Source organism: Pithys albifrons, chromosome 22 (genome assembly GCF_047495875.1).
Source record: "Pithys albifrons albifrons isolate INPA30051 chromosome 22, PitAlb_v1, whole genome shotgun sequence".
In the NCBI taxonomy this organism is placed as follows: domain Eukaryota; kingdom Metazoa; phylum Chordata; class Aves; order Passeriformes; family Thamnophilidae; genus Pithys; species Pithys albifrons.
This window is the reverse complement of record NC_092479.1, coordinates 1,526,220-1,549,469: the sequence shown is the minus strand read 5'-3', so window position 1 is coordinate 1,549,469 and position 23,250 is coordinate 1,526,220. Positions and strand designations below refer to the sequence as shown.

Genomic DNA, 23,250 nt, shown 5'->3' with positions numbered 1-23,250 from the left:
CCACAGGAGGGTGCCCACCATCCCGCAGTTTGACCCTGGCTGCTCAAGCGCGTGAGCAGACTGCTGATGAGGCCAGGGCAGTTAACGATTGCCAGGTCCTGGGGCTGACACGGGCTTCGTGTCACCGGGGTGGTGGCACGTGTCCCCCTACACTCCGTGTCCCCCTCCTTCAGGGGGACACCACTGACAATGGCGTCTTTTGTTTGTGCCACCGCGGCGTGGTGTGCTCGAATTCCCTCACTGAATGAACCCTTTCCCCACTCCCTGTCGCATTCCTGGAGCTACCCCCGGGGCTCTGTGGCTGAAGGGGGACTCCCAGCCCACGGCAGGGGTGCAGAAGGTCATGGATTTGGGGGGGGGGGGAGGAGTGTCACCTCCTCCACACCCCTTTCCCCTCTTCCCGTTGAGGAGCCTAATTTTCCCATTCCCCTCCACTGTCGTTTGAAGAGTCCCCATCTCCCTCGAGACCCAAATCTCTCCTGTAGGACAGAAATAGCCCCCATGCCACAAATCTCTCCTCCAACGCCAAATTCTTTCGTTCAGGACTCAAATCCTCGAGTCCAGTCCCAAATCGATCTCCTCAGACTCAACTCTCTCCCCCTCAGACCCCCAAATATGTCCTCCCGCAGACACAGTGCTCTTCCCTCGGACCCAATGCTCGCTCTCCAGGACCCTAATTCGGACTCCCCGCCCCAGCACCCAACTCCCCTCCAAGCCCCACGTCACAGCCGCCCCCCCCCTCCCCGGGCTCCAAGTGTCCCACTCGGGACTGAAATCCTTCCCAGGGTCTAAATCTACCCCCGCGAGACCGAAATCCCTTCCCAACTCCCCGCCCCCCAGAGCCTCCCTTCACTCCAAATCCTGCCCCCACGCTGCCCCCCGCGTAGCCTCTGCCTTCCTCCCATCGCGCTCCGTGCGGGGCGCGGCGCGGGGCGATGGGCGCCGGGGCGCGGGAGCTCGGCGGGTTCCTGGCGGCGCTGGGCGGGTGGGTGGCGGCGCTGGCGGCGGCCGTGCTGCCGCAGTGGCGGCAGAGCTCGTACGCAGGGGATGCCATCATCACGGCCGTGGGGCTCCACGAGGGGCTGTGGATGAGCTGCGCCGCCCAGAGCACCGGGCAGGTCCAGTGCCGCTTGCACGACTCGCTGCTCTCCCTCGACGGTGGGTATCGGGCTCGGGGCCGCTTCCTTTCCTGGGTTCAGACCCCCCCACCCTCTCTGCCCTGTGTCTGAGCTCCCCTTGGATCTTGATCAGCCCTTACCCTCCTGCAGGTCTGAGCCCCGCGCTAGGTTTGGCCACCCCATATGCCTCCAAGCCCTTATCTGTGTTTGAACCCACCTATGTGGGTTTGAAACCCTGCCCTGCAACAAGCCTGTACCTTCTCAATGACTGCGTGCCCCCTTCCTGCTGTGGGTCTGAGCTTCCCTGGTCCCTCCAGAGGCATGAGTCTTCTGGAGGTCCAAACTGTTCTTGCCCCCCTCCACCCCATCATAGATCTGAGCCCCTCAGCTGTGCCTGACCCACCTCAGAAGGGTCTGAGTCCACTTCACCCATCCTCTGAGCTAAGCCTCCATGTGGGTCCAAGTTTTCCCCCTCCATCTGTGAATATGAGCTATTCTTAGCCCCCAGCCTCCCCACACCAGGGCTGAGCCACTCTAGGCCCTGTGGGTTTGAGCCCTTTTGTGTGGCTGGGATGCCCCCTTGCCCTGATGGGTTTGAGCTCCAGCTTGGGCATCACATTTGGGGACCAACAGCACCCCATGACGACATCACAACCCACCCCACCGCCCTTCTGTGACTGGGCATCACCCTTGTGGTATTTTGGGACTGTGGTACTGTTAAGGGCAAGGTGTTTTCCAGCCCAGGCAATGATGAGGAGGATGAGTGTGGCAGGGAGAAAGGTCAGGGAAAGTGTTGGGAGTGGTGCCCTGACCTGAGCTGAGGTCTCTGTACCTGCCAGGTGGGGAAGAGGTGACATGGGAGTCATGCAGTGAGGACAGGGTTAAGGACACATCCATCCCCAGTGTAATACAAGGTGACTTTGTTTCCAGTGCCTGGCAGTGGTCAAAGCCACATGCTGGGAGTGGCTTTTCTCCCTCCCCTTGCAGTTCACATCCAGATGTCCCGGGCTCTCATGGTCATTTCTCTTCTCCTGGGCTTCTTCGGCATCATCGTGAGCGTGGTGGGCATGAAATGCACTAAAGTTGGGGAGGAGGATCCTGTCACCAAGGGCCGCATAGCTGTTGCTGGAGGTGTCCTCTTCGTCCTCTCCGGTAAGGCAGCTCCAGCCTCTGCACCTCACTGGTGCAGGAACCCTTGAACACCTTTTAACATTATTGGAAGAAGGGGAGTGGATCAGTGAAGGCTACATGTCACTGATGGTCAGCATTTGATGTCTAGGGAGGATTGGACTAGATGACCTTTAAAGGTCCCTTCCAACTCAAACCATTCCATGATTCCATGGTTCTGTGCCTAGGTCTGTGCTCACTGGCCGCCGTGTCCTTGTATGCAACACAGGTGACCTATGAGTTCTTCAGGGAGAGCACTGTCCCCATCAACGCCAGGTAAGAGCCTGGCTCAGGGGGTGCTCTTCACCTGAATCCCGTCCTGTCCCTGCACTTCCCATCAGACCTTCCCTTGCTGGTGTTGGCAAGGCGTGGTGTTGTGGACCACATGGGTGGGACATCTGCTACCCCTCGCTGCCACCTTGCAGAAGATACTCTTGATGGGCTCAAGGGAGGGTTAAAGCATAGGGAAGTGTAGGAGCTGGATCCAGCAAACATGAAAGATGGGGATGGAGAGGGAAGAATCAAAATCGGCCTCAGCATTGCTGGTGGCCTTGTCAGGGCTTCAAGCATGCTATTGTCCATTTCAGTTTGCACCTCTGCCTCTCTGCCGCCTCCCTGATGCTCCCCCAACCTTTTCACCACAGGTATGAATTTGGCTCTTCTCTCTTCATTGGCTGGGGGGCCGCCAGCCTCTCCATGCTGGGGGGGTCCCTCCTCTGCTGCTCTTGCCCTGCCAGGGAGCGCCAAGGACAGCAGTACCACCGGCAGTCGCAGCCCTCCATGTCCCAGGAGTTTGTCTGAGCCCTAACCCTGCACTCCCACTGCCTAGTGCCTCCCTCCCCTCCCAAAAACAGGCAAGACCATGATGCTCCCACCCCACCTGGTCCCTGAATGCTCCATGAGACCTTTCTCCTCATCATCTTCCAGGTTTTCAGCATCATTTGTAGTGCCAGCTTCTAAAACAGAGGTTCTGAGGGTCTCAGCTTCCATATCTATCATTGTCTCAGATGGGCAGGGTGGCACCCCCAGTCCCTGGGCATTGCTGTGCTGTGTCTGTCTGTCAGAGGGATGCTGCAGGGGTGAAGGGGGGAGGCTGATGCTGGTGCCACAGGGGCACAAAGCCAATCCTGTGGGCATGTGCTGCACAGAAGCGTTTTGTGCCATGACCACCCCTCTCCCACATCCTGTTTTCAGGAGTAAGTGGGGAGTGAAGCTGGTGTTTGGTTTTCCTGAGTTGAGGTTTTTGTCTCTAACAGCCCTAGCCTGACTCAGGGTTCAAGCATCCCCATGCTCCGCTCTTGGCAGAGGAATGGTTTCCAGGCACAGATTTCCCCCTCCTCATTGCTACCTAAACCCAACATTTTTAAAATTATTATTAATTATTGTTAATTCCTGCTGGAGGCCAGTTGCTCCAGCTGAGCTCTGCCAGCCAAAAACTGCACTGGGCTTGTTCCTTCCCAGGACCAGGCTGTGCCTTGTTAAACAGAAGAACAAATGGGTTTGGGCAAATTAAAGCAGCAAAAAGGGGCTCTGAGCAAAAAGGAGGTTTTGTTTTTATTTCTGGTGCCCAACTCAATTATTTTGAGTGGGAGATAGACAGAACCTCAAATTTTGGTGCTCCCCCGCTGAGTCCAAATCCCTCTTCATTGACAGGATCCCCTGGAGCAGGTGGTGAAGGTTCCAAACCCAGTATGCTAATTGCTTCTGCCTGCTTGTACCTCTGCTCCACTGCTACTAATTGCTTTGCAACCCCCAAAATTCCAGTTTCATCTTTAAATCCCCAAACCCCCCATACCCCATCCCTGCAGTCCTACTGCATTTGTGGCACCAGCCAACCTGCAGGGAAAGAGACTGGAAATAATTCAAATAGCTTGGTTATCTACTTTTTATTATTTTATTTTTTAACCTCAATTAGATGAAACATCTGATTTTTAAAATTTTCTCTTGCTCTGTATACTTCTATTTTTCTCAATTTTATTTTGCTTTACTTTATTTTACTGTATTATATTCTCTATTCCTCTGTTTTGTTTTACTCTATTTTATTTTACTTTATTTTTCTCCCTTACATTTTACTTCCTTTCCCTTTATTTGATGTTATGCCCATGACCTGCTCTGGATCCTAGGCTGTGCTGGAGGAGAAGCCCCGTGGAGGGGCGGGGTGGTGATTTCTCTCTTACCCCTGTATTACCTGCCTCTTCCTCTCTTGAATTGCAGCCCCCATGCAGGGGGAGAGCAGTGCTTGTAGGCTGGCTTTACTCATCAAGTGATGAACCCAAATTTTGGGGTTACCCTCCAAAACCACCAACCAAAAGCCACTGCAATGAGGATTGAAAAGGAACCTTGTGCTTTAAAACCACAAAAAATCAACTAAAAAGGTCTTTTTATATCAGTGTGGTGTAAAGAATGTTTTTAATATAAAATTCCAATAATTTTCAAGGGGATGCATGGTCTTGGAAATGGGATGGGTGGGGATTTTTAAATGCTTGAGTTTTCTTCAGTTTGTACTAAAAATTGTGACTTGATTTTATTAAAATATTTTCAGTAATGGGTATCTTTCTGGAATTGTCTCTTTTATACCCCCAACTCCCCACCTGGACCAGTCCCTGCCAGTGTCTCCAGTGCTGGGTCAGAGCCACTTCTGCAGCGTTGCCCAGGCAGGAGCCTCTCCCCTATCCTAAATGGTTCTTGCCCTCCTGGCCAAATACCTTGAGTCTTTTGCCACGTATTGCTCTTCAAGGACACGGCCTTAAAATTGCTTAATTTAAGCTTAAACCCCTTGGAATCCAGCTTGGTCCCTCTTGCAGGACTCTTCCCGATGCTGAAATGACACCAGCATGGATCTTCTTATGGACCCTCAAAGCTGAACTCTCCCTATTTTCTCCCATTTTCCATGAATTCAGAGCTGACTTGTGCCTAATCGGGCACTTTGCTAATTTAAGCTGATTTTTGCTCCTCTATGTAGAGGCACAACCTCCTGCCCTGTCATGCTGTGCATGTTTTTCCCCAGTGATAATACTTTCCATCCAGGCTTTTGCATGCCTGCTGTCTCATCTCAGCATCCTTGTCTTGCCTGCTGCACCTGTTCCACAGACACATCCCATCCCACCTCAAAACCAGGGATTTACTGTCCTTGGTGGCTCCTGTGATATCTCTAAGGGCCACCTGAGGGCTCCTTGGGGATAGACACTCAGGCTGGAAGAGCATCCAAAAGAGGAGGATCTGCCTCTGTTCCCAGTGCAGACAGGCTACAACAGTTTCCCCCCTTTCCACACACAACTTTTGGTCAATAAAACCAGTTTAATGAGCAATATTGAGATTTCTCTTCATACCTCTTGCTTTCAGTTAAACCCCTGGGAGATAATAGTCATTTTTAAACAAGTAGAAATGAGGGGTATGGGAAAACTACCCCAACCAAAGGTACACAGAAGGGCTTTTCTCACACCTCTGGGACATGGCTGTTTGAATTTGGTGGTGGGTTTATTAATTTTTTTCATTGTCCTACCCCAACAGCATCTGCTGAGTTCTCTCCAACTCTCTGAGATCAAAGAAAACATCTTTATTTCTTTTTTCCCTTTCCAGCTGTAAACAGGCTTTTCAGCACAGTGTGTGCTAAATCATCAAGATTTGGGTCTTGTCAGCACCACTTCTGTAACATTTGAGTTTGACAAACCTGGTGGGATCCAATGTCTGGTTTTCACCTTCAATAACCAGGAAAAGGAGCTTAATTACTTCACTACTGATGGCTGTGCCCCTCCACCTGAATCTTTTAACCCTCCAAAAGGTTTCATTTGGGGATTGACAAGGCAGATTAGTTTGATACGTCGTAAAGTGACTGTTTAGATGAGTCAAAAATACAAATGACCTTTTTTTATAGGTAGCCAAGGACATGAAGCTACAGTTTTGTATCACTTGAGGTCATACCAGAATTTCACATGTCATGAATGACCAAGGACCATAAATTCCTGAGCTGTAAAGGTTGGAAAATGAAGGTTCACAAGCCCTTCTGAATGTTTTCAGCATTAATTCACTGCTACATGCCAAAGCGCTGGACCTGCCATGTGCCAAAATTCCAGGAAAACAGTAACTCAAAATAAAGCCCAAGCAATTACACACTTCAGACACCTGGGGGTCTCTGCAGGGCTGAAACTCAAGGGTTTGCCAAAAGACTAGTGCAAAATCCCCACAGCAAAATGCTGCACAGAGGATTATCTAGAGGGGAAAAAAACCCCACCAACCTCAAACAAAAAAACCCAAACCCTCAAACAAAAAACGCCACAAAGAAACCAAAAAAATCCACTCTAAAAACCCAAGCACATCTCAACTATAATCTACAAAATGGAAATACGACGTTTTCCATGAGTCTAGGAAATGAGGGTGCAGTGATGGCTGAGCCACAGAGCACAGCTGAGCACAGGGACGCTCAGAGAGTGCCACCACAAGGATCCTGTGAGAGCAAACAGGATCCTTCCCTAAGCAGTAGGGGATTAGGGAACAAACATGAAGTTTTTAGGGCAGCTCCAAGTGCCAGGCAGCTGGCATGCTACTCTCCAGGGTCACAGGCACTTCCTCGGGGGCTGAGCAGACATGGTACCACTGCAGGGGTTGTCACTTGTTTTCTCTTAATGGAGAAAAAAAGAAGGGTCTTAATTACCAACCAAAGGAGTTAATTATCATCCTGGCATTCCGGATTCTTTCTTTGGCCCCTTCCATCCCTCTGACTCTCTTGCACCACTCGTGGGTCTTATGACACTCACCCCTAGGCAGCAATTAAAATGTCTAATTGAAAAACGGGATATTTGCCAGGACACAGAGTCCCCCACCTGGGGAGAGCTCCCAGCAGGTTCCCAGAGGTTTCCCCACATGACATTTCTGTGGAGGCTCCATTCCCAGACTATGACTGATCTAACTGCAGGGACACCCATCATGTCTCAACAAAGCCCAGCTGACATGCCTCGGACAAACCTTAAATAGCTCAGCACAGGCTCCAGCCGGCACTGCGTATCCCTGATTCCATCAGATGGATCCAGAGCGAATCCCACTGACACTTAAAAGCCTTCAAGATCCACATCCCCATCCCAAATCATCAGCGACGAAGAATTTCTGTCATCATATCACTGCAGCTACGATGAGCCTGCAGTGAAGGTAATGCTCCCTCGTGAGCCCCTTTTATTGTCAACTGGGTTTAGAGCTGTTTTTTCTCAGCATTAAGAATTTCTTTTCCTTTTTTTTCTTTTCTTGCTCATATAACTCAAGTGGCTGAACAGATTTTCTGCAAAACAGCAAGAGTCTAGTGGAAACAAATAAGGTTATGGAGAGTTAGCTCAGAATAGAGTATGGGGAATTCAAAAAAATTATCGTAAATTGGGATCTGAGAGGCTGCTTGTGGTAAGATACACTCAGAGCGAAGCTGATGAAAGTGCTCAGAGATGATGGGAGAGTGATGCCCCTGCTCCCAGCAACATCCCAAGAGGGGATGTGGGGGTAGATGTGGCATAATGTGCATGGGGACCATGACCACCCTTCCCACCTCTGCCCCACAAGGGAGTCTGTGCTGTGCCAGAGTGGGCAGCCTCTTGCTGGAGGTACCAAGCCTGGTGATGAGAAAGAATTATCACCCCATGATAATCAACCTATGGAGCTCAGAGATTCATCTGGTCTTGTTAATTGACACATTCATGTAAACCCCTGTCCAAAAGGCTGTTGCAGTGGTTGAAACTTCAGGCATTAAAATATTTGACATTTTGGGTTGCAAAACATGGCAAGGTGGGATTCCTACTGTCTTTGCTGACATGATGTCCCCTGCTCCACACTGTGGGCACAGCTCCCTTCTCTGCAGAGACTCTCCATCTCTGGCTAGCATGGAAAATGAACGATCCCATCCCTTTTGCTCTTTGGAAAGCCTTGGCAGCTCCATGGGGCATCCATGTCATGCCCCAGCAGCCCTTGTCCATCTCAGAATGGGAGATGTTTCTTTGGGCTTGTATTTGAGATTAGGACACGTCCATGGGACACTTGCTCTTGTTCCAATATGGGTGTTTCAACACCTCACAGCTTTTCTTGGAGGAAAAAAACAAAAGCAAGAAAAGGCAGATGATTCCCCACCAAGTCACATGGTTGCAGGCATGGAGGCATCCACAGAACCTCCGGATACCAGCAAGCACATGCTCAGGTCACAGGTTTTGGCAGCAGAAGTTATTTGACAGTGGTTTCCAGCAGCTCTTGGAAACCCCCAAGTACTTACCCCCAAGGGGTACTGATGGTTAGCAGCTTCTATTTGGAAGAGCAGGCACTGATGTGGAAATGTCTCTACTGCAAAATTGCTGTGTCCCTAAAGGCTCTCTCTACATGTTAACCTGGTGGCCCAACCTTGGCTGAGGGTATCAGAGCATTTCAACAGCACTGAGCACCCCAAGACAGGGCCCAAATGACTTTTAGGGATCCAGAGGACACCTGACTTCAGTGGCACTTTGTCCTTGGTGGATCAGGTACCCAGAAGTAGCCAGAACAGAGGTGGTGGGGTGGATGTCTCTGTGCCTTGCAGGTGACCCCATGAGTGCAGCTCTGCAGACAACAGCGTTCGGGCTCGCTCTTCTCTCAACTCTCTTCCTGCTCCTGGCCACGTGCACAGACTGCTGGATGGTCAATGCTGATGACAGCTTGGAGGTGAGCAGAGCAACCACCTTCAAGGTGAGCAGAGCAACCATCATCCTAAACATGAGCAGCTGAGAGCAAGCCTCTTGCTCTCTATGAGGTTGCATACCCATACACTTTCTGCTAAAGTTGAAGGGTTAGAGGATTAGAGAGATAAAGAGATGCTGGAGCAGGAGGAGGTGGCAGAGAGCAGGTATGGGTAGGGAGTCACCAGGACATGTCCAGGTATGGTGGTGGGAGCCTGAAATCTGCTCTGCTGGGCTGGGAGATCCCTGGGAAGCTGGGAGGGCTTTTTGATGTTTTTTGCTTGAGTGTCTTTCTCCTGCTTCCAGGTAAGTCACAAATGCCGGGGCCTTTGGAGGGAGTGTGTCACCAACATGCAGGATGGGGTTAGGACCTGTGACCAGTATGACTCCATTCTGGCTGACCACCCAGGTAAGCTGGCTGGGCCTGGGAGCATTTGTTAAGTTCATAGCTCAGAGTCTTCCTGAAAAAGAAGGGAAGAGGGATCCTCATTGCACTGGGCTGCCCTTTGTCATTTAGCAATGCCAGCCCAAGGTTACTCTCGGTCTTCTGTCTCAACTGCCTGGCCTGGGCAGCTTCAGCCAGACCTGCTATGGGGTCACCAGGCAGGAGAGAGACTGTGAAGCTGTGCCTTCTGACAACAAAGGTCTTTTGGCATAAAGTGCCCAGGTGCAGCCCTTGCTCCCATTGCATGGCGGGATTTGCAACCCACCATGCTGCAGGCAGGGCAAGGACCATTCCCAAAGCCCAAGGACTTGTGAGACGGGATGGGGTGGGTCAGGGCAGACTGACCTGTGTAAGAGCTTGTGGACAGTCATATCGGGGTAGGGACAATTCTCCTGACCTGCACAGGGCACATCAAGCCCTGCACAGACAACTCTTGTATCAGGTCATGACATGGGACAACACAGATGCAGGCAATGGAGAAGGAAACAAGAAGTCACCATGGACTAAGAAGTGCTGCCACCCTGCTCTGAGTAGAGTGCTTTTCAGGGTGCAGTCCCATCACAGCTGATATGATCCATGTTGTTTTTCACTGGTACATTAACATTTGCTGTTCAAAACAGCAGCTGCACAACTTGGAGCAGCATCTTCTACCCAAGAAGGTCTTGAGCAGGTAGCCACACCCTGGGCACTGATGGGTGCACCTTAAGTTATTCGGTTTCTTGAGCTGGTCTAATAGGGGATTTATTAAGCCCTTTTACTAAGTTTCTAATGAGCCTGTTGAGCACCTTCCCTTGATCCATGGCAGCAATGGAGTTGGTGGGTCCCAGTGTGATATGGGGCCTTCTGAGCTGGGTGACTCTAGTTGGGACACAAGCAGCAATCTGGAGTGGAGAGGGCCATTCCTCTGACCGTTCTTCATTCCCCTTTCTGGTTGCTTTTTCCTTCTCTTCCCAGTGAAGATCGTGGTGACGCGAACCCTGATGATCACAGCAGACCTCCTGGCTGGCCTTGCTTTGGCTACACTGGTCCTTGGGCTTGACTGCATCAAGTTCCTCAAGGAAGATCCTTGGGTCAAACTGAAGATGTGCTATGGGGCCGGAGTCATACTCGGCATTGGGAGTGCGTGGCTGGGAGTGCTTAGGGACAGACAAGCCTCAGGTCCCACAGGGAGCTGGGGGGCCTGCCAGGAGCTAGCAGGACCCCCTTAGCAGGGCCTTGGGGAGCTTGGCGGGGTAATATAGTTCTTTTTAACCAATCCCATTCCTCCTAGGCATCCTAGGGCTTGTGGGCTCTGTGTGGTATGCAGTGGACGTGTACATGGAGAGGGCCATGCTGGTGTCACACAATATATTCCTTGGAGTCCACTACGACTTCGGATGGTCATGCTGGCTGGGGATGGCTGGCTCCACTGGCTGCTTAGTGGCATCTGTCCTGCTGACCTGCTGCCTCTATGTCTGCACAGGTCAGTCTGCCCTGACCCACCCCATCCCATCTCAAGTAGCCTTTCACCCTGCAGGGATGTGGGGTCAAGGACCAGCTCAGGGCATGCAGGTGCTTCTCACAGGGTCCAGCCCAGCCAAGGGGAAACCCCTTTGTGCCCAGCCTGTGCCCCTTGGTGGGGGGGGGTTACACCCAGCAGGACAGGGCTGAGTGAGGGCCCCACAAGGGCATGGAGGAGGTGCAGGGGTCCATCCACATCTGTGGTCCAGGTCCTGATGAAGGCATGCTGATGTTTACCCAAAGCAGTGGCTATTCTCGAGCTGAATCCCTGTGACCAGCCAAAGCCTGAGCCAATGGCCACAGGGATGTGCTGGTGGAAATTCAGCTCCACCATCAGGAACATTGGGCAGGTGATGCCTACCCAGACGTCACCTTCAGTCCTTATGCCTGGTTCTACGGGGTGGAAGTTGACCCCGCTGGCTGTCCAGGTTCACTTCTCCTGCCATGTCGCCACACTATGGCAGCTTCAAGTGCCCCTGCGACTGCCAGTCATGACACAATGCCAACTCTTTCCTGGCAGCCCCCAGCAGCCACTGGCAGCCCCAGATGCATCCCCAGCCCTGGGGCCGAACAGCCACCAGCAAGATGTACGCCATGGACTCACGTGTGTGACAGCCAGCAGCACCCCCTGCACCTGGCCCCACTATGGGATGCTCACCCCACCAGTCTGACCCTGTTAAAAGTACCAGCATGTGTACTGGTACATTTCCACAGCTGTCACAAGACTCTGACTGCAGCCAGCTGGCAGCATCAGTGGCTGCTAAAAGCAAGGGTGCTATTGTAGCAGTCACACAGGGAAAGGTTCTTCCCCACTTCCAACCAGGTTTCATGAAAATAAATCCCAGAAAAGCATTGCTTTAAGAAAATATGGCCCCAAGTCCCCTGGGAAAGCTGTTGGGACACTGAGGGCAAAGAAGCTCCTCCGTTTCTCAGCCCGTGCTTTGGAGGAATTCAGTGGGAAGCCTTTTCTGAATGGAGCAACACTGACTCCATGTGGCTGGTAACCCCAGTCCCTCCCACACCAGCCTCCCCTGGAAACTGCTCCTGCATTTGGCATGACTAGCACTCAAAAACTGGGCAAAAACTGGAGCCTGGAGCACTTGGTTATTGTTTCCATGGGGGATCATTTGGCTCATCAGGCACAAGGAGGTGAGTCAATCTGAAGCCTGAGGAAGGTGCTCTACCTGCAGTGGGGTTTTTAAGTCGACACAAAATGGGAATTCTCCTTTCCAAGTGCATTATAATCCTTCTTCATTTGCAAACCATTATGAAAACAAACCAGTATCCAAAACTACCAACGACTCAATTCCCCATCATCCCCAATCACTGAATCATGGTTTTGTGCTCATTTCATTACTTCTTATCCTAAGCTCAGCACACAAAACCTCCACAGCTAGACAGAAGCTTCCTGACACAGGCTCTGTCACCCCGAGAGGCAGCAGGTCAAGGCCTGAGCAGATGGTGCTGCAGGGGCATGCTCAGTCCCCAAAACAGACAAGTGTGATGAGTTTGCAGTTACACTCCTGCAGCCCAGCCCACCCACACTGCAAAGCACCCTGCATTCCAACCCAGAGGAGCTGCAAGGGTCTCCTGAGCCATCTGCCTCTGCACCTGAAGCCAAAAGGCAGCAAATCTGTTGCTCATTGCAGCTCCTCACGCTCCTGCCAACAAGCATGTCTGAAGTGAGTCTGCCGATGTCATCAGCAACACCCCAGGGACCTGGGAAAGGAGGAAATCCTAAAGCTAAAGTTGAGTGACAGGAATAAGCAGCAGGAATGACAGTTTGCTGTCAGTGGTCGAGGGCAGGACGCTCATGGCTGTCACAGCTGCAGGACAGGCAATTGGGAACATTAGAGGGTGCTTGGAGAGAGCAAAGCCTGGAGCAGAGGGCTGTTGAGGCAATGGAGCTCACAGGAATAATGATTAAGAACACAGAGTTCATTAGTGTGTAGAGAAACGTCCCAAAAGCTGGCATTAGACAGCCAGCCCTCCTGCAGGTGCTCTGCAATGGCAGTCATACTGCCTATGAGCAATTTCTAATGCTCTGGGGGAACAGCCCCCATTCACTGGGCTCTCACCCCAGCACTTCTGTGCAGCCAGAGCTGGTTTTGGCACAAGGAACAGCTGCCTCTGTGCTTCTGCACCCCTAGGGAACAACTGGCTGCCTTGCTTTTGCAGAGCCAAGAGTAACAGCCAACCCAGGCCTCCTGCTTTTCCTCCCCAGTTCCCCTCCCTGCACACCAGCAGCAAGACACCAGCAACTGCTGCAGCAGCTGCTGGGACAACACACCTGTGTCTCAAGAAATCAAGAGCAGCTGTGCTACAGAACAGCCCCAATGACAAGTTCAGGATTTTTTGAAATCCAGAACCCGGCACAGGTTGCCCAGAGAAGCTGTGTCTGCCCCATCTCTGGAAGTGTTCAAGGCCAGGTTGACAGGGCTTGGAATAACCTGGTAAGAGTGGTCCCTGCCCAGGGGCTGGAACTGGATAAGCTTTAAGGTCACACCAACTGAAATCCATCTGAGATTCTATGATTTTGGAGTATGTTTTTATCCCTTTTTTTAAAGCACCCTCACACCGCCTCAGTTCTGCCACTGCCATATTCCAGCATGGACACAGCAGAACTGCCCCAGCAGGCAGCTCTTGGAAACACACTGGGCTACAACCAGACACTCCTCTCTCTTCATACCTGCCCATCTGCTCAAGTGGGACTCAACTGCATCTTCACTGGTTTTTTTCACTTTAATTTTTTTGTGTTTTACCCCACCAACCCGTAACACCCAACGAATAAAGCAGTCTTTTTACCCCCAGCTTTCTATGAACATTTAAAACCCTCACACAGAAGTGGGTTTAAAACACTTAACTACACTTGGTAACTCTTTAAGACCTTTATTAACAGATGCTTGCAGTTTGACTTGAAAAAATCAGGCGTATATTTCATACAAATTAAAAATGAGGTTCTTAAAAATCTCAACTTGACCAGATATGAAACAATTTACAAACTTTTAAAGGTATCTTGAGAAAAAACAGGCTTTTAAAAAACGTGTTTATCATTTCCAAAAAGAGAATTCTTTAGGTAAAAATAATAAAAACCCCATGCTGCATAGATAATGCAGATAGTTCTAGTAATCTGGTCAACAGCAAAAAGCAAGCACTTAAGGTCTTCAGTTCCAATTCTTTTGTTCATTTCTTATTGCTGGAATTTCATTTTCTTCTTCATTTCTTAGTCTTTTCTTTGATGACTAAACTGAAAAAGAAAAAAAAAAGCTGATCAGACAGGTGACAGAGGATTACACAGGTGCTTTGTCTGCCAAGACTCACCTGCAACTCAAAAATTCTCCCTCAGCTGCCTGTCACATGCTCACAGACAACCCTCACAGCTGTTGATCTTTGTCAGCCCCCCGCAGCAACCACACTAACCACCTTCCCTACAGGACCAACACCAAGGACTCCAGAGAGCACAGTCAGTCAGCCAGTCAGTTTAAACCCAAAGAGATTCTACCTGCACCTCTCCCTTCCTGCCATGGGGGCAGCTGCTCCCACCAGCCTCTGCCAACACACTAAGTCATGCCCAGACCACAGAAACCACAACCAATATTCTCCAATGTTTTTCGACAGCAAGAGGAACCAAAGTGTCATCGTGGTGTCCCTTTGAAGCGAGCGGTCTGAGAATTCATCTAGGAGGTGTTGACCATCAAGGTGAACACCAGGATACAACACAGGTTTACACCAAGCACAGAGATCAGTGCAGCAAGGCCTGGACAGGGATGAAGTGATCCATCTGCACAACAAACATGATGCACTTGAGCCCATGCAGAGGGAGCCCCCAATCTCCCACAGCTGGAAGAGGCTGTGGCTGTTGCCAACAACAAGCTACTGCTCTCCCTGCCCAACTCCTGCAGCTCCTGGCCATCCCATCAGTGTGACCACTTGGTGTGCTCCCACCACAGCCTAAATGCCTCTTCTCACTCTCCTGTCTTCTAAGCAGTGAGCAAGGAGCAAGTCACAAAACGGACATGATACCCACACTGGGGAGGGGAAATACAGAAAAAATCCTGGCAATGAAAACTCTCAAATTAGCATAACTGTCCCTCAGAAATCAGCACCAAACAAGTGCCAGTCGCAGCCAGGCTCCCTTTACAACAAATCCAGCTTCTGGCCCCTGCCCTGCGCATAGCCCTGCCATGCCCTCACCTCAGCATTGCAACCACAGCTCCTGCATGCTCTGACAAAAGGACCAAGTTTTTTCCAGCACTCTGATTAGATAAGAAGATGCTCCCAAGACACTCCTGGTAATTCTGCATCAACTTTGTAGAAATGGATGTCAAGGTCTCAATGACACCCATCCATCCCTTTCAGGGACAAAGCTCAGACATTGACAGAGCTCAGTAAATCCCAGCCCCTGCTATTCCTCCACTGTTTGAATTTCTGAGTGGACAGAGACTGCTGTAAGCCTGAACTACCAAATACAGCCAAGATTTTAAGTGTAACTCAATCAATAACAATTCAAACCTGTAACCAAGTCCTCCCAATTAATCAGCAATGCCACAGCAAAGCCTCCCAGTTCAGTTCTGCAGGCACGTTCACAGATTAGTTACAGCACACATGAGCAAGAAGAGTCTAAACCTTGCACAAATTAAAAAAAAGCATCAAACGAAAAATGCCACCAAATGGCACCCCCAGACTCCAGCCACGCACCCGGATGATGGTAGAGATGTTAAGCCGGTGTTTACTCAGCCCCGCCCTGCTCGGCCTCGGGAGCGGACGTGTTCTCAGCTGGTGGTTCGGCTGTCTTCGTCTCTTTGCCATCTTGTGGTTTAGGGTTCTCTGGGCGTCTGCGTCGGTAGTTGAAGTTCCGGCGGTACCGACGTTGAGGTGGTTGCTGACTTTGGGTCTCATCCCCTTGGTTCTCTTTATCTTCTTCATTCCCATCCTCTCTAGGCTGTCTTTGACGAGGAGGACCCCTGAAAGTCAAGCTATGCTTTAACCATGCAGCATCTGAGCATCGCCATGTCCTGGCTCTGTTGCTGAAAGACAAGTGTGAGACCAGAAACTCATCTCCAGCATACCTGCGAAATCGTGGTCTGTAACCCCGGTACATGTTCTGCCTGACTGGTCTGCCATCTCCTGCACCCTGGTTGTCAGCACCCTGCAAGACATCAGGCCACAGACCTCCTCAGCCCCAAGGAGAAGTGCATTAACACTAGAGGTTGTCACGCCACGAGGAAGGAGCTGGAGGTGTCAGGTTCAGCCAAGGTGGGCAGCTGTTCTAGGACACAGATGTGCACATGATGGAGAATCTTCCAGTTAATCAAACAGATTTAAACATGCTGGTTTATAAAGCTGCAACAATAAAGACCTTCAGCTACAGCATTTCATCTGACTGCCAAACCTTAGCAAAACCATCTGGAGTGTCAGAAGAAGTGTCAAAAGCCATGACCCATCACCCTGCTCCCAAAGCAACCAAGCCCATTTAGCATCCCACGTTAGGCACACATTACCTCCACTATCTCTCCCTGTACGGGAGGGTTGGAATACTGTGGACGACGCCCGTAGGGCCTACGCATATAGTAAGGTGGGTACCGCCGCCTGCGATAGGGACGGCGTTGCTGGGCTTGACCTTCTGGCATGTTCTCTGCACCTTCACTCTTTTCCCCACTCTCACTGTTCTGGTAGTTTTGCTGGTAGTTGCGTGGAGGGCCCCTACGACGTGGATATCGTCTGTAATGGTTACGATCTGCTGCATATTTACTGCCCTGCACTGGAACTCCACCAGGTCCTGTAACATTGGCTGCCTCCGCGCCCTAAAGAGTGGGGACAGCGTTAGGGGAAACAGTCAGCATCCCAATTGTTACAGCATAACACAATCTAGCACTGAGCAACGATTTACACCCACATTGTGAAGCAATGAAAAAACCATTCACTCCTTGGATTTCATCAGGCATCGACTCAAACCACAGGCACCACACCAAAGCCTGCAGTCCGAGTTTTCCATGTGCATTCTGACACCCAAGAGATGTGTTTACCTTTTCTCCCTCAACCACATCAAACTCCACGGTCTCTCCATCTCCTACGCTGCGGAGGTACTTCCTGGGGTTATTCTTCTTTATGGCAGTCTAACAACACAACAGTGCAGGCACAACATGAGAATACAAAGGAGTGTATCTGAAGACTTTTCTTTTTTTTTAAGATTACTAAATACTCAATTCCTGATCTTAGGAGAAAGATCTGTACTCCTGAAAAAGCAATTGAATCACTGGGAAAATCCAGGAAGCCACAAAATATACCTCTATTACTATAGTTCTGGCCTATTTGAAATGTGCAACAGCTTTATGGTTGACTGGAAGCATCTGTCAAGACGCTGTCTGCTGGCTGATAAAGCAATCTGAAAACAAACAAAACTCCCACACTACACACTGGCCGAAGGCTTCCTAACCAGACCTTAACATTCAACACCACCATGGTAGTTACACATTCCTATGAATGACATACAGCAATGTACCAGCCTTTCCAATCACTTCCTTGGATTTCCAGCCCTCCACCATTTCCCAGACCACCACAGGGCCCAGTAGCCTCTGGGTCCCGTATTATATAAACACAGCAATTGCCAAAACCCAAGAGATTTCTTCCTCTGAGACTTCCAATGTCATTGCTTCCACCACAAGATTTACCGATTAATCCCAAATCTACTCTAGCTGTGTATGACATACCAAGGATTGGCCCTTCACAGGTGCCAGCACCAGACAATCTTCTGTTAACAGTGGCCACATGTCAAATGTCATTACTGGAACAGACAGTTTTTGGTGCTCTGTAATACTGGATGACATCATCAACAGGGGAGTTAATACTGCAGACACACACACTCAGCCACATTCTGCTAATCAAACACTTCACCTGAACAGCAATGCAAGTGTATAACTTTAACGAAAGATACTTGCAACACAATTTGACTCAATTTTTTCCCCTAAATGCAACAAAATCCATGGAAAAACATGCCCACAAGGCTCAGGCCATATAGCAGTGACTTTAGGGAAAGCATTATTACAACAGCAGCCAGTCCAGCAGCCCTTGTGAGTCCCAGGCTAGATAACAGGAATGGGGAATAACAGATACAGCTAGAGCTTCTCAAACAAGCTCATTTCTTTCAGATTAGACCCCTAAAACTGCTTCATTGTAGAAATTGTTACATTAAACCAAATCACTACCAAACTGTGATTTTAGAAACCTGACAGTGGTTACATGACAAGTCCTGAAATACGACTAGTAAGTCAAGGTCACTCACAGGTGACCCTACTTGCCAATCAGGTCTGAAAGCCTCCCCTCAGGGTGCACGTCCCTGCCTGCTCCACCTTTCTCCACCACTAACTGCAGACTAACCTCTGATAAACCAATGCCTCTAATAGCTGGTAATTTAGACATAGAACAAGCAAGAAGCTGAGAGCTGACAAATCAAACACAAAACACTTTCCAGGGGTTGCTTTTCCCTTCCTCTGTGTTAACATCAGCAGCACATTCCTAACTCGAGACAAAAGAATGATCCTGAAGACCCTAAGTGAGCCATGCTCCACTGTGAATTCTTTGTGGGCTGTTTCCTGACAAGAGATCCTATGACAGAAAAAAGTACATTGCTGATTGCAGTCTTGCAAGTCAAACAAATGACTAAACTAGGCCCAACCTGCTCCATATGAAATAAACCACAAGTGTGGTGTGCAGTGTTACTCTGGGGTATTTTCCAGAGGTTTACTGGTCACTATACATTATATCTAAGGATACATATCTTCCACATTGAGGAAGTCCTTATTAAAATGTTTGTAGACTTACAATCAAAGCCTAGAGCAGTAACATCTACAAAAGTTTTTCCTAGGGGAATAGAGGCTTCACTGGCACTTCATCCTTATTACAGCCCAGTTAATTTCTCTCCCTGCTGCAAGCTTTTCATTTATTTCCAGATGTTTAGTTAACCACTGTATGAATACACAAGGAGACCGGACTCCAAGCAGTTGTCCCCAAGCACACACTGTCAGCCAGTGCAATTCTCATCCCTGTACATCATCAGCCTGCTCAGCCCCATGTACCTCATGTGGACACACAAAACCTCCAAGTGCAAGTAGGTTCTACTTGTAATGCAATAGAGAAAAAGATGTCTGTGTTCAAGTAAGAGGCTCTCCCACTTCAATCCTACTTACATGGGTCAGGCACAGACAGTTTCAGAGGGGGAACGCGTTTCAGTTTCAAGATCTTACCTGATGGACAAACACATCTTCCTTGGTGTCATTCCTGCAAGACAACAGGAAATTGAAATTCATGAATGAAATGCATAATAAATTAAAAATTCAATGGTTTGGCATAGAGCCAAAATGCAAATCTGTTATGACATCAGTCTCTGAGCATCAGCCTTGCTCAACCTGCTCACTGCATGCAGCAATGAGATGGGCAGAAAGCATGTGCATGGTGCAGAGCACATGCTCCAGCCCAGTAAGACACATTCCTCCCTCACTCCTGCACACTCCTCTATCCTTCACATCCCACCGACAGAGATGTCTGAACACCTGAAAGTGACCTGTCTCTTCTTCCTGGCAGTGCTCTGTGGGTGACTGGCTATTGCAGCCTTTGGAAGAAGCAGCTGTGCCCTCCCCACTGGAGTCCCAGTTACACCCCCTCAGCCTCAAGGTTTCCCTCACCTGAGGAGAAGGACCACCAGCTGCCCATGAAGGCAGCAGGGTCAATCAAGAGTAGATCTACCCTCTTGAGAAATGGAAAACAGCCGGGTCTGTACCAACAAGGACCCAAGAGCATCCATCCTTTCAGCAAAATCATGGCAGATTTCCACAACTGCCATGAGACCAGGCAACCAGCTTCAGTCAGAAGTTTCTGTTCTGCTCTGAAGAGGTACAGAGACAAGCCTGCGCTGATTAGAGCTGCACAAGCCATCCCCTCCCATTCCTGACACACCGACATCCCAGCTCCCATCACCCAGCACACACTCTTGCCGTGTCAGTTTCACTACTGCATGGAACAGTTTGAATTAACAGGAAAGTGGCTTTTCTTTCCTAGAATGACTGGTTAAAGACGTAAGTAAGCTTGTGTGAAACCATGCTCAGAACTCGAAAGCTCACAGCTATGGGTAACAGAATGTCTGGTTTGTTGCTTTTTTGTAAGATAAAGCCAGTTGCTCCTCACCACTGGTTTTAAAAAGAGAGAATTGACAATTAAGACAATTAAGACTTTTTCCAAAAACTTCATCCAAGCTACAGCTATTCTGTCAGGTATCACAGGTAAAAATCAGTCACCTTGTTTCCTCATGGAATTGATAACTACAAGCCCAAAAGGTTACTGGGAAAAGGCAGCCAAAAAGCAGCAGAGCAGAGCCACTCTGATCTCATCTTCAAGGCCCCACAATGCAGCACCCAGAAGGCCTTGCAAAGCCAGAGCCTGAAGACTCTTCTTCACAACACAAGTTCCAAAAGCTGAAAACCTTCACAAGAGCCCAGTTACACACTTAGTGAAAATGCCAAGCACCTTCCTTCACCCTCAGCTGAAAAATGAAGGTAGGAAGTGCTCGTCCTCTGCGCTCCACAAGCGTAGATGTCTTTCCCTTTAGCCCAACCAGACCAGATGCTTGGTTTTAAACTCCTTTTGCAAATACCGTTTCCATTTTAAAGAACATTTAAGTTTTAGATCGAGGACTGACTGGGTCACAGCGAGTTCAGGGTGCATACACAGGTAAAAGTCACACCAGGCCATTTCACAGCCACACGCCGCTGGCCACACCATTGCCGGTGCTGCTTTCCAGCAAGTACACCCGGAAGCAACAAGCGCGCGGCCACGTGGATGGATGGGGGAGTAGCAGCAGCCATCACTTTCTCTAAGAAAACTTGGAAGGGTACAAGAAAAATCCCCGTTCTGAAGGCCCAACAAGCTATTTAGTTGATCTTTGCACTAAGCCACTCTCTCATTCACATCTTTAATCTATGAAAATAAATTTTAAAAAGGGGAATCACACGAGCTGACAGACTAAGAAGACTCCACTGTTAAGTCCAGCAGGACACCAAATACCGGGCCAGACAATACCAAATACCAGCTCCAGCTCTGGTAGGGACAAAGCCAGTGGGCCTGCATGCCCATTTTTTCTTTTGATAACCACGAAAAACAATCAATAAAGACTTAAAAATCAAATTTCTGAGCAGACTTCTAACATTAAAAGCACGCCTACATCAAAGCTGATTTCAGTTCCAAAGCTCATTTTATCTTCAAGCAGATCTGGCTAAAGCAGACCTATGTAAGGGCAGGAGCTCCTACATGGCTTCCCTGCAGCCAGGCAGTTTCCAGAGCTGTGGAAATGTCTTCCCGTTCAGTTCCCAGGCTGTGGCTCTAATCTTTTGATAACAGTAGATCATGCTGGGTTTCTCATTATGAATGGCAACCTCAGGGATTAAAGGGCTGTCAAAGTAATGACTAGGGAAGACACTCAGATGTCTTAACGAGCTGCTGCTGCTTCCTCACTTGACTGACATCACCGTGCATTTCCACTACTGAGGAAACAGGAAAAGCCTTCCCTCGAGGTGGGGTTTGTGGCTGGGACCTGGAAGGCGTTTCCAAAGACAGGACGGCTTCCAGGCACTGGTGACTGCACAACACTGGGAGCTGGAACACAGCGTGAACAATGCAAGCTGGGCTGACTGGGAGACAACTTTGTAAAGCTGCAGACACAAAACCAATTCAGGAGCTTGGCAGACACAAAGTAACAGACGTTCGAAAGGGCAGTGTTTAAACCCAACCTAAATAAAAGACCCAATAAAAGCACCACACTTACTGCCCTAAAGGGGGATTCGCCAGTCCTCAGCCACATTCTGAGACTGGGGGCTTGAAGTACCAAAAAATAAGAGGAAGAGCTCTGGCAACTTCCCAGAGAAGGTCCCCACAGCTGATGGGGGCCAAACTTGCCTATTTTTTTTAAGAACTGGTTTGCAGAGCACTTCTAGGACTTCTCTCCCTGATAGGCCTACTTTAAGTATTTACACAACTCCTGACGCGTTAAAATTATGCTTTCACATCAACTACTGTCATAAAAAGAATCTTCTAGGCACGTTTTTCTTGAGACCTTTCCACACACTCTAGAACAGCAATAGACAGTATGAATTGTGCTCCATTTGCTCCACATATTAGAGGGTGTTCTCATGAGAGTGCACTTGGAACTACCAAGTGCTCAAAGCAATTTTTGCTTGCATTGACTGAACCTCACACAGGAGCTTAAACAAATACCGTGTGTCCCAACAGCCAATCACCAGTATACTTTTATATTCTTAAGAGAAAAAACCAACAAACCCAAAACCGCAAATCATCACAGAAGAAACGACTGCAACATAAGTCACATCGCCGTAGGAGTAAATTCGCTGGGTTAGCGCGGGTCTTGCCCAGGTAAAAGGACTCAAAACCCAACCCAGGAAGCCCCCAGCGGCTCAAAGGAAGGTCACACCTCACCAGCTCTTCCTGCAGAGAAAGGCGAGAGGCGGCAAAGTGACGGCCACTGCCGCCCCCCGCCTCGCCTGTCACCCGCACGACTCCCGCGCCGCGCCCGTTTCCCGTAACAAGGCCCGCCGCGCCGGGCGCTCACCTGTTGATGAAGCCGTAACCGTTCCTCACGTTGAACCATTTCACTGTTCCCAAAACCTTCGTTGCTGCGGGAAGGGGCAGAGGGGGCGGGAGCGGCGCGTCAGGGGCACGTGGCGGGGCGCGCGCACAAAGGCCCCGCGTGGCGGACATCTTGGGCCGCCCCGCCCCCATCCGGCACGCGGGGCCGGGGACGCGCGCGGGGGGGGGGGGGGGGGGCGTGTGGGGGCCCAACGGGCGCCGCGCGCGGGCGGGACACGCGGGGGGGGGGGGGGGGGGGGGGGGCCGCCCCTCAGCGAGCACCGCGCGCCGCCCCCGGCGGGAGGGGAGGGGAGGGGAGGGGGGATCGGGGCTGCCCACCCGCCCGGCACCCCCCGGGGACCCCCCGCCCTCACCGATGACCTTCTTGTCCCCGCCGGCGGGAGGCGCCGCCGAGGCCAGGCCGCTCCCCCCGTTCCCCGTCCCGCCGTTTGGCTTGGAGTCGACGGGGGCGGCGGGGGCCGCCGCGGGGACGGGGGCGGCGGGCGGCTGGGTCTCGGCCTCGCTGCTCATGGCGGCGGCTGTTCGGTGCGGACGGTGGTGGTGACTGCTGTTTGCGCCGCCTCCCGCGGTGTGATGGTGACTGAGGCCGGCCGTGGGGGGGGGGGGGGCTGCTCCCTGCTCCGGGCTCGCTGAGCTCCGCTCTCCGCTCCCGATACCGATCGAACTGGCCACAATGGCGGCGCGCACCGGC

At 50.5% G+C, this 23,250-nt stretch overlaps 3 protein-coding genes across 8 annotated transcripts; 2 read left to right on the top strand and 1 right to left on the bottom strand.

Annotated features, from left to right (window-relative positions):
• Positions 1-747: 747 nt before the first annotated feature.
• On the top strand, positions 748-4,807 carry CLDN19 (claudin 19). Of its 4 annotated transcripts, XM_071575473.1 has the most exons (5): positions 748-1,158; positions 2,106-2,270; positions 2,474-2,561; positions 2,873-2,929; positions 3,939-4,807. In XM_071575473.1, the coding sequence occupies exons 1-5, from the start codon at positions 936-938 to the stop codon at positions 3,958-3,960; spliced, it is 555 nt and encodes a 184-aa protein (XP_071431574.1). In that variant the 5' UTR covers positions 748-935; the 3' UTR covers positions 3,961-4,807. The 4 variants fall into 4 exon arrangements, with proteins under 4 accessions (XP_071431574.1, XP_071431572.1, XP_071431571.1 ...); XM_071575471.1 differs by lacking the exon at positions 2,873-2,929 and having other exon boundaries at positions 2,930-4,807; XM_071575470.1 differs by having other exon boundaries at positions 2,873-4,807.
• Positions 4,808-8,834: 4,027 nt separating this feature from the next.
• LOC139681959 (claudin-16-like) lies at positions 8,835-11,519 on the top strand. Its single transcript, XM_071575788.1, has 5 exons — positions 8,835-8,948; positions 9,269-9,371; positions 10,362-10,526; positions 10,678-10,869; positions 11,428-11,519. Exons 1-5 carry the CDS (start codon positions 8,835-8,837, stop codon positions 11,517-11,519), a joined length of 666 nt encoding a protein of 221 aa, XP_071431889.1.
• Positions 11,520-13,780: 2,261 nt separating this feature from the next.
• Positions 13,781-23,228, bottom strand: YBX1 (Y-box binding protein 1). 3 transcript variants are annotated; one of them, XM_071575561.1, is made up of 8 exons: positions 22,913-23,228; positions 22,522-22,585; positions 19,151-19,184; positions 16,934-17,023; positions 16,409-16,711; positions 15,977-16,056; positions 15,606-15,883; positions 13,781-14,149 (listed from the first exon to the last, which is right to left on the bottom strand). In XM_071575561.1, the coding sequence occupies exons 1-7, from the start codon at positions 23,067-23,069 to the stop codon at positions 15,637-15,639; spliced, it is 975 nt and encodes a 324-aa protein (XP_071431662.1). In that variant the 5' UTR covers positions 23,070-23,228; the 3' UTR covers positions 13,781-14,149; positions 15,606-15,636. The 3 variants fall into 3 exon arrangements, with proteins under 3 accessions (XP_071431662.1, XP_071431660.1, XP_071431663.1); XM_071575559.1 differs by having other exon boundaries at positions 13,781-14,154; positions 22,913-23,227; XM_071575562.1 differs by having other exon boundaries at positions 13,781-14,154; positions 15,606-15,871; positions 22,913-23,224.
• Between the last annotated feature and the right edge of the window lie 22 nt (positions 23,229-23,250).

Bases quoted from the DNA above. Each gene is read 5' to 3' on its own strand.
- CLDN19 (XM_071575470.1), top strand. From the start codon at position 936: ATGGGCGCCGGGGCGCGGGAGCTCGGCGGGTTCCTGGCGGCGCTGGGC. The intron at 1,159-2,105 runs GTGGGTATCGGG...CTCCCCTTGCAG, and splicing joins CTCGCTGCTCTCCCTCGACG to TTCACATCCAGATGTCCCGG. The intron at 2,562-2,872 runs GTAAGAGCCTGG...TGTCCATTTCAG, and splicing joins ACTGTCCCCATCAACGCCAG to TTTGCACCTCTGCCTCTCTG.
- LOC139681959 (XM_071575788.1), top strand. From the start codon at position 8,835: ATGAGTGCAGCTCTGCAGACAACAGCGTTCGGGCTCGCTCTTCTCTCA. The intron at 8,949-9,268 runs GTGAGCAGAGCA...TCCTGCTTCCAG, and splicing joins ATGCTGATGACAGCTTGGAG to GTAAGTCACAAATGCCGGGG. The intron at 9,372-10,361 runs GTAAGCTGGCTG...TTCTCTTCCCAG, and splicing joins CATTCTGGCTGACCACCCAG to TGAAGATCGTGGTGACGCGA.
- YBX1 (XM_071575561.1), bottom strand. From the start codon at position 23,069: ATGAGCAGCGAGGCCGAGACCCAGCCGCCCGCCGCCCCCGTCCCCGCG. The intron at 22,586-22,912 runs GTGAGGGCGGGG...CCCTTCCCGCAG, and splicing joins CGGGGACAAGAAGGTCATCG to CAACGAAGGTTTTGGGAACA. The intron at 16,712-16,933 runs GTAAACACATCT...CCCACTCTTTAG, and splicing joins ATGTGGTTGAGGGAGAAAAG to GGCGCGGAGGCAGCCAATGT.